The sequence below is a fragment of the Populus nigra genome, chromosome 12 (assembly GCF_951802175.1).
Source record: "Populus nigra chromosome 12, ddPopNigr1.1, whole genome shotgun sequence".
NCBI lineage: Eukaryota > Viridiplantae > Streptophyta > Magnoliopsida > Malpighiales > Salicaceae > Populus > Populus nigra.
Genome location: NC_084863.1, coordinates 5,770,632 through 5,780,556, shown reverse-complemented (window position 1 = coordinate 5,780,556; position 9,925 = coordinate 5,770,632). Strand labels below are relative to the sequence as shown.

General features: G+C 29.3%; 1 protein-coding gene across 1 annotated transcript; it reads right to left on the bottom strand.

The window, feature by feature from the left end:
• Positions 1–2,346: 2,346 nt before the first annotated feature.
• Positions 2,347–7,619, bottom strand: LOC133669909 (alcohol-forming fatty acyl-CoA reductase-like). Its single transcript, XM_062090238.1, has 6 exons — positions 7,485–7,619; positions 7,247–7,341; positions 3,803–3,884; positions 3,446–3,718; positions 2,735–2,868; positions 2,347–2,630 (listed from the first exon to the last, which is right to left on the bottom strand). Exons 1-6 carry the CDS (start codon positions 7,617–7,619, stop codon positions 2,477–2,479), a joined length of 873 nt encoding a protein of 290 aa, XP_061946222.1. The 3' UTR covers positions 2,347–2,476.
• Positions 7,620–9,925: the final 2,306 nt, after the last annotated feature.

The following is a 9,925-nucleotide window of genomic DNA, read 5'->3' as shown; positions in this document are numbered from 1 at the left end:
AAGGAAATCTTTCTACGCTTTACAAATAGTTGGCTGGAATAAAATTGCCCTCTATCTTCTTGATTATCATGGGTAGAACTTTATATTTCTTTTGAGATTGTCTGTTGTTGTATCCTTCTAAATATACTTATAGCAGTGACTTGAGTAAATGGTACTTTTCAAAATCCGCTTTTATCTTGTTGGTTTATTTTGAAATAAACCTTATTTATAATGGTTGTCAAACTTTTGACCTTTTTCTGATTTCGAAAACTCAAGTGACTTTGATGTGAGCTTAAGAAAACATCTTTAAATTATATAATTCCTTGGGGTTTTGAAAAGGAATGATTTGTTTTCATTGTGTTTTAATGGTGTTTGAAATTGGCAAAAGTATATGGTGATATGATTAGAAATTTGGTACATGTTTTTATGGTGAAAGCTTATTTTCTTCTTGTATGCTCATTTTATCTTTATGAATAATAAGAAATAGTTTTGCCTACCATGCTATAAATATGATGAACTTTTTAGCATTTTTTAGGATGTCATTTATCGATCCTAATTGCTTGTTTGCTTGATTAGAAAATATGGCTTTTTTTTTAATTTCAAGCACAAACGGTTAGAATTGATAAATTGTTATCCTCGTTCATTGTAATAATTTTGAATTTTTGTATAAGACTTCAAATTGATGACTGGTGAATCTTACTATGTGTGATTATGCATATAGCTAGAACATTAGCTCAAGATATAAGGTGTACGCGATTTTTGTTGTCACCTGAATATGAGAATTGCTTGATGAACAAATGCCAAAATTTTATTTTAAACAAGCATCATATCATTTCTCTTTAAAAAAAAAAACCAAAATCAGTCAAAAGTCCAAAAAGTCATTTAAGAAAAAAAGATTTTTTTTCAAAAACATTTTGAGCTGGTGAGATAATGTAAGGTTGCAAGGGGTGTTTGTTTGAGAGAAGAGTATACATAAAGAGAATTCTCGGCCAAACTTTGTTATATTGATGAAAACAAATTACACAGTATTCTTTTATAAAATCTGAATTCATGAGCTTAATTACATCTTCCTCATCCATGCTAGTTAAGATCAACGCCCCCCTTGAAATAACTTCTTTTACTATATACAGGCCATTGTAATCTAGTGTCCATTTTCTATGATCTTCATTAGACAATGGTAGAATCTTTCTTAACACTAGGTCACCTTTTTTGAATTCTCTTTGCTAGACTTTCTTGTCATGTGTTTTCACCATTTTTTTTTGGTATAGCTGGTGATAACAGATCATTGCTAGTCTTTTTTCATTAATCATATTTAATTGTAAATATCTTATCTTTGCTCATTCAACTTTTACTAAATCAAACTATATCAGTACTCTTAATGATGAGATTTTCACGTCTAGAGGTATAACCGCCTCCATTTTGTACACTAATGAGTAGGGTGTATCACCAGTCAATATTTTTATTGCTATTTTGTAAGCATAAAGGGCATGAGAAAGTCATTCATGCCAATCTTTATAAGTAACTACCATCTTCTAGTCAATCTACTTTATGTTTTTATTGGTTGCCTCTACAACTCCAATCATCTACGATCTATATAATTTGGGCTTTAATTGGAAGAAGTTAAAGTTTAGGGGTTAAATTATAAATTTTTAAGAGTTGATTTGGTCAAATCAAGGGCTTAATTGCATAAATATTAATTTTTGATGGCCAATTAAGAATTTGATTGAAGAAATCCGAAATCAAGGACCAAACTGAAAAAAGATGTGTAAAGAAAGGAACTGAAATTGACCGAATCAGGGGCTAAATTGAAAAAATTGAAAGTTTATTGATCAATTAAGGGTCAAATTGCATAAATCCAAAATCAAGGACTAAAGAGAAAAAGACAGTGAAATCTGGGGCTTGAATTGAAGTTCGTCAAATGTAAAATTGAACAAAATTGAAAGTTTGAAACCAATTAGAGATGTAATTAGGAATAAATCACACGTTGAAGAACTAAAATGCAATTGACCAAAATAACGTCGTTTGAAGTTCGTCAAATGTAAAATTGAACAAAATTGAAAGTTTGAAACCAATTAGAGATGTAATTAGGAATAAATCACACGTTGAAGGACTAAAATGCAATTGACCAAAACAACGTCATTTTGAAGATGATTGTTCATCTTCTTCTTTAAAGAGCTTGCTCAAGTGACCTTCTTTCCCTGGATATTATATATACGAGTGATATATTTTTCAAATTATATAACCATATATTCAGCATTTAACAAAAAAAAAAACATTAAGGAAAAATAGCATATTTCAATAACAAAAAAAAACCGAAAATTACAAGTCTTTAACAACATAAACTTGATATATTAGATTTCACTTTTATTGGATAATTTATTTTGTCCACTAATTTTATTTTTCATCATAATAAAAAACACCATTACAATCAATTACAAGACAGTTCGTAGGAACAGTATGCCCAAATGTCGCCGTGCAAATGCTCTCTGGCAATGTATCATTTGAGCACATATTTTACGAGACCAGGAAAATGAACATCCATCATGTAAGCTTCCCAACTAACACTTGTGGGGTCAAAGTTGAAGGCATCTGCTTCTGAACAAGTCTCTCTTGCAGCAATTTGCAACTTTTCCGAGTTGGTGTCATCGAATCTGAGTAAAAAAAGATAAATTTAAATATTTATTATGCGCTAATCTATGTAATATCCATTCAAACTATAAGATATATCAATGGAATTCAATGACTATATCCTTACATGCCCTTAAAGAACACATAAGGTTCATAGAGCTCAGCTAATCGCATTCCACGCTTCAAGTTTCTGTAATGAGCAGTGTACTTGTCCTTGTAGGGTTTCTGGAATAAAACAGTATTGATTGCTAGATGGAATACCTGGTAAGAGAAAAAATTACTTGTTAGTTTGATTTTAATGAGAAAACAATCACATACGTAGGAAGTTTATGTTTGATTATATGTTGTAACAAAGGAAAAGCAATAAGACATACGTTAATTTACTTATTGATTTTAGGTTGTAACCATGCATGAGACATGGTTGCAACTTAGCCATGGTTAGAACAATCACATACGTAGGTGCACCAATCTCGATCTTCCTTCACCACTTTAGTAGCCATGGGTAGCATAACTAGAAATTACTCTCTGCCTGATCCGTTTCTCTCTTCTAAGCCCAAATACTATTGAAATCAACATCTCCGGCAGCAAACCGGTGCACAATTAAAATACCGACATGAAGCATAGCATAGCCTGAAGTGATCGACTTCCAGCTAATAATATTTTGTTTAGGCAGTTCATCAAATACTAGATATACCAAACACATATGACCATACTTTAACAGCCCTTCAAGCAAACATTCCTATTTTTTTTATGAACATAACGAAATGTGAAATTAAACTAATGCCAAAGAATTTGAAATTGAGACGCAGCTGAATTAAATTAGTTATGTTCATCAAACCTTTAATGGCAACGAATAACGAATCACCATGTATATACGGAAAGTAGCCATGGATCTGAAAGCTTTAATCTTGCCAACCTTTATTGGCTTTCCTTCTTTGTCAATCAACGGGTTTTGAGCGAAGTAACGAATGCTTAATTCTTGAAAATTTGAGAATTTGAACGGATTTCTCAATGAAGATCCTACATGATAAATGATTTCTGAAGTAGTGGATCGGTTTGCATATTCCACCATGGCCATGATAAGAGCATTGATTACCATGTCAGCTGGTATCTGCATCATTTCCAGGACATTTTCAGTTTTGGCATGCATATATATATAAAAACTAATGAAAGAACGAAGGGGGTATTAGCTAACCACGTCAACTGTTAACTTTGGATTGAACGGAAAGTGTTTCAATTTCCCTTTAGCATAGCCAACAGCTACTCCATCAACGGTCCTGTGTTATTGGGACAAAAAATGATTCGAAAATTAAAGTGCTTAAATCAGGGTAGTTAAAATCATTTAAAGTGTTTAAAGCAGGGTAGTTAGCATGGACCTCATCTAACAGTTTAAGCTTTTGGGTTGAATTGATTCTTTGACATAATATCAGAGTCTTGATGACTAAACAATCACGAGTTCAAATATCACAATCCTCCATTTATTTGATAAAAATTAAGCACAAGGTAATGTGGGCATGTGCAAATTTCAAGCCCAAAGGGCTTTCACTTGAGGAGGTGTGTTAGAAAATAATATAAATCATATCCTTAGACCTCACCTAACAGCTTAAGCTTTTAGGTTGAGATGGTTCTTTGACATGTTGGATTTATCTCGTTAAGATCTTGCCAATGGTATCAATGACGTCATCATCGAAGCTTCGGTATGCTTCTAAGAGTGTCATTATCGAAGCTTCAATGCCTTTAAGATCTCTTTCTTTTTTATTATTTTTTTCTCTCTCCTCTATCTTTACAAATTATGAGGAAAGAACAGAGAAAAAAAACAAAGAATAAAAAACTAGCCTCTGAAGCACACCAAAATTTCAGTGACAACACTACTAATATGATAAACAAAGATCTTAATGAGAAGTTTCAGTGACAACACTACCAATATGATAAACAAAGATCTTAATGAGATGATTCTAACAACACTAAGAAAATTCAATGGTGATTTATGTAGGCCACTCTAGTTATTGACATAAGAATATTTTATGTCCCAACATTATCAGCACGTATATATGTCGATCTAATATTAAAGCAAGATGATATAGGAACATTTTGTCATGACACCATAATCAAAAAATTATTTGTTCTAGTGTGTTTATCAAAGTTCCAAACAACCTTCTTTCATAAATAAAAACGAAGACTTCCCAGCAACTCATTAAGCTTATTACAAAATATATATATATATATATATATATATATAGAAAATATTATAGACACTACTCTAGTTTTGTAATCTCTACTTTTACTATTGCATATTGCCCTACACATATAAATAGAAAAGGATCGGCTAACTAATAGGTTAAACCTCCTACTTCTTCTCAACTTGGTATCAAAGCCTTCTACCATCAAAAATCCTCTCTCCCTCTCCCAAACGAACTCTGTTGTTGCTGCAATTAGGAATAAATTTGATGTGTTAGATATTTGGTGATTAGCTAGGTATTTTGTTTTGTATAGGCGTAGTTGAATTTATGTCAATTGGGTATAATTCATGTCAATTAGGTATAATTTATATCAATTGAGTTGATATATCAACTATATTGGATGTTTTAGGGTTTATATGATTGGTGAGAATCGATGAATTTTAGGATACTTGAGGCTAATTAATGAATTTTTTCTAACTAGATATATTTTGGTGAGAATTGGTTAGGAATGATAAATTTTAGGAGAATTTGTGAGATTTTTTGTTAATTGATGAATTTTTTCAAAGTTGTCGGTTTAATTATGTGAATTATGTTTTTTCTTTCTTTTGTAATTGATAAATTTTGTTGAGAATTTGTGACAATTAATAATTTTTGGAGAATTTGTGAGAATTGGTTAGTGTTTGATATTATGTATTTTTTTTCAGAATCAGAGAAAATTAGTTATTATTTGAGATTACCACGGAACAAAACTAAGTATAGAGAGTGTTACAAACATAATTTTGCGTCCTAGTTTCCCAAGCTTCTGGTGGAGCTGGGTTTGATTCCTCGATGAAAATAGTGGCTTTAACTACTATTTAGTCAAAATTGCAAGTAAGGTTCTCGAAAGGTGAACTGCTTAGATTCATCCATATTTCACTACTCTCTTCAAAATCTAGATCATATATGAAATGGACTCACATTCTGTCCATTCCATGCCTTGCCCAATGTCACTATTCTTTAGCCAATCCTTGCTAATACGCACATATGATGCATAACATAACCAAAAGTGATATGACAAGCCATGTATTCCATCATAAGATTCAATATTGCAAGCAGACACATATTGCGTTGGTACCAAAATCTCAAGCTAGTGAGCCTTTTCTTTTTCTTGATGAATATGAATTACTGTAAAAAAAAACATATGGGCAATCCTATTAACATAGCATTAGACAACCCAAAAGAAAGGAGCTGGAAGTAGAGTGAAGACCCTATACTCTAAAAGAAACGCCTGTGAGGGTGGGGGGGGGATTCAAGACAAAAGAGAGATGACAGAAATAACCCAATATACCTTTTTCACTTCGTTCTGACTTTAGAATGAAAGGCCCAGATGGTTTTGAGTACAAAAAAAATTAGAACACAACTCATAAGATGTGCAAGTGTTTCCTTTTGTGTTAATAACTTGTTTTTCAAAGTAAGCATTAAATTAACATTTTCCATGTTTTTTTTTTATGATTTTAATATGTGATATAAAAAATTTCTTTGATATATTTTTAATTAAAAAGTTTTTAAAAAACACTATCCACCACAAAATATCAAATATGTTTTGATATTATGGTAGCTTTTGCGATTACAGTTTAAAAACATATATTTTTAATTGTAGTTTTAAAAAATTAGGTTTGAAAAAATATGTGGCTTTGTTAAAACTGTTTTGAGATAGATTTATATATGCAAAATAAATGAAAAGTAGGTCTTTATAAATATAAACCAAGTTATTTTAACTTTTATAAAACCAAGGTTTGAAACGTAATTATATATGCGACCTAATGTAAAAAGCATAAGTTAATTATTTGACTAAATAAATAATTTTTTATTTTTGTATTTTCTCTTTTCCTTTTTCTTTTTTTGTGGGGACCTAAAAAATAGGTAACAACAATACTTTTGAAACTTCTGTGTATCTCATTAATTGTATGCCAAAACCTATCTTGCGTAATAAATCTTTTTTTGAATGTTTGTTTCATCAACCACCTGATTATATCTTTTTGCGTACTTCCAGGTATCTCTATTTTCCTTCCCTCCGTCCTTATAATACACATAATTTAGAATATCGTTCTACTTCATGTGTGTTTTTAGGTTATAATTCATCTCATTTAAACTATCATTGTATGACTTGTCGTCTAATCATATTTACATCTCTTGTTATTTCCGTTTTCATTAACAATATTTTCCTTTTCTTGAGTGTGATCAAATCTCTACCTCCAATCATTTTATGTCTACACCTACACTCACTTCAAACATTCCTTTCCTTCCTTCCCAAGATCAAACTTTTCAAACCCACGAACCTCCCCTACTTACCCTTCAATTTCTTTATCACCACCTGCATCTGTGTCTGTTAATCATTCTACAGGTTTAGGTTCTGTCGTCCCAACATTGTCTTCGTTTGACTCATTTATTATTGTTGCATCTCCAGTCTCCCTATTGACTGGGCAAAAACCCTAAAGTATAGGATGAGCCGCTCAAGTTCAAGCCAGAGTGCCACCTCAATGAAATGGAGAAGGTGGTGCTGACCGAGAATAATCTGCGATTCATTTCATTTTCCACAGGAAAACGTGGGTGCATTGGTGTGAAACTTGGGACTTCAATGACTACCATGCTATTTGCTAGACTTCTTCTAGCGTTTACTTGGAGTTTACCACCTCGTCAATCCAACATCGACCTTACCATTGCAGAAGACAGCATGGCTCTTGCAAAATCACTGTCTGCACTTGCAAAACCACGCTTGCCTCCACAAGTATATCTCGGATACTGAAGCGAGTACAAAGACTGTGTATGCTGCAAAATATTGCCGATATACATTGTGCCAGAACATTAGCAGTTAATGTAATAAACTCTGACAACTTTTATATTGTTAAGAAAAAAAACATGAAGGATTTGTGTTTAGAATCCTTATTAAAAATTTTAATGGATTATGATAGTTTGAGCTTATAGCCCTAGTAAAAATAAGAATATAATTTAAGAGCGTTGAATATTGTTGTTGCACATTTTAAGGCCATATAAACCCAAAAAATCAGAATAAAGAAGAAGAAAGCAATGAGTTCTATTAGGAGAGTTTCATTTAGGTGTTGTTTCACCTTTAAATTACCAAAAAAAAATCAGATCTAAGCTTTGAAAGAATTTTAGTTTTGGTTGATTTCGTGTTTCAATACAGGTTTTTTTTAGGTTTTTAGTGCTATTTATGAGTTTATCAAAGTACCTAAGGTGTTTGCTAAGTGTTTTAAGTCAAAACATGTTGAAAATCTAGAAAAAATAGACATGTTGTCCTTCCCAACATTTTTAAAAAACATTAAGGCCAATACCCATGAGACCTTTTTAAGTGGGCTTGCAAAACCTTGTCTCTTTCTTCTTCTTCTTCTTTTTTATAAAAAATTTTCTTTTTTTAAAAAATGAAACTTTTTTTCGCATGATTTTTTAATTTATATTCAAATTAATACCCCTTCTATTTGATTTTTTATTTTTTTTATTTATCCTTTTTAAAATAGTGATTTTTTTTTTAATTATTTTGAATGTATTTATTTTTTAAATAGATAATTTTAATTCATCTATAATTTTGTTTTATGTTTTATACAAATGAAATTTATTTTTTTAAAAAAAAATATTTGTTTTTATAAAATAATTTTAGTATATGGAACCTTGCACAATGTTGTTTCACCTTTGATTTTATACCATCAATTTAAGATATGTGTCTATTTCTATTATCATTTGATCAAACAATCGATTATATAATTCGTATTATGAAATCAAATATGTATTTTTATCTTTATTTATTATTAATGACTCTTTTTAGAATGTTATGAAAGAAATGGTTTTCTATTTATTTAGTCCATATTCATTTTTTGTTGAAAAAAATATAAAATCTGCAATGAAACGCGAGTCAAATAGCTATTGAATCTATAATATACCAATATTGATAATTGCTTTTTCATTATTCTTTTATAGGCTAAAAATAAATAATTTTTTTAGAATGAATACTAAAATATAAGTAATCCTATTTTTTCATTATTTTCTTTTTTATACACCATAAAATAAAATCCTAAATAACATAAAATAAACTACATAACTCACTCATAAATTATATAATACAATATTGGGACTTTATGTTGACTATAAAACTCTAGAAAGACTTGAGGTAATAAAATTTACCAAATTATTAAATTAAATCTTTAGTTAATATTTTATGGATTATTGTTTTATTGGTTTATGTTACCGTTTACTTTTTTTGGATAAATACTGGTTATTGGAAGAATATTTATTAAAATTTATATAAATTCATAATATATATTGTGTTAATTGTTTTTTCATGTCGCATATATAATTTGAATAAAACGTGTAAGATAAAAAGAAATTCATGATCATATAATTTCAATTTAAAATTGTTTAGTAATTATTATTTTTCAAAGTTACATATTTTTATCCTAGCTATTTGTTATTTTAACTTTCAAGACTCCTTTAAAGATATTCCAGAACAAGCCAATAAAAATATTAAAATATAAAGCTAATTAAATAACATCAAAGTTCATCAAGTTATTAAATTGAATCCTTGGATAATGTTTGATAGGAAATTTTTTATTATTGTCTTATGCTATTTTTTACTCCATTGAAAAAAAATATATAAAAAAGGACAAGACTTATTAAAAATTGATTTATATAACTTTTTATTCATGGTTGTATTGCATCATATATAATTCAAAATAATTATTTAAATTAAGAATTGTTCATAATAATATAATCTGAGGCGAAAATAGTAGTAAGTAATATTTTTAAAAGTTATATATTTTTCCTAACTATTAATTGTTAAAACTTAAGAGATAATTCATTTTTTTATATCTCATTTTTATTTAATTCCATGAAAAAAATATTTAATATGGTTCGAAAATTTAAAAATAATTATTTTATCATTATCAAAATTTATATAAATTTATTTAAAAATAAAACATGTTTATTTAATAAACATCCAAATATACTCCTTTATAAATAGTTGTGATCAATCTATTAGAATACAGAACAAATATTATAAATTAGTTCATTCATAAACATGAGAAGGATATGCCCAGAAACTAGTATTAATAAAAAAAAGGATTATAGTTAATTATAATTGGCAAAAC

Bases quoted from the DNA above. Each gene is read 5' to 3' on its own strand.
- LOC133669909 (XM_062090238.1), bottom strand. From the start codon at position 7,619: ATGTATATCGGCAATATTTTGCAGCATACACAGTCTTTGTACTCGCTT. The intron at 3,885-7,246 runs GTCAATAGGGAG...CCAATAACACAG, and splicing joins TACTTTAGGGTTTTTGCCCA to GACCGTTGATGGAGTAGCTG. The intron at 3,719-3,802 runs GTTAGCTAATAC...GAAATGATGCAG, and splicing joins CAAAGTTAACAGTTGACGTG to ATACCAGCTGACATGGTAAT.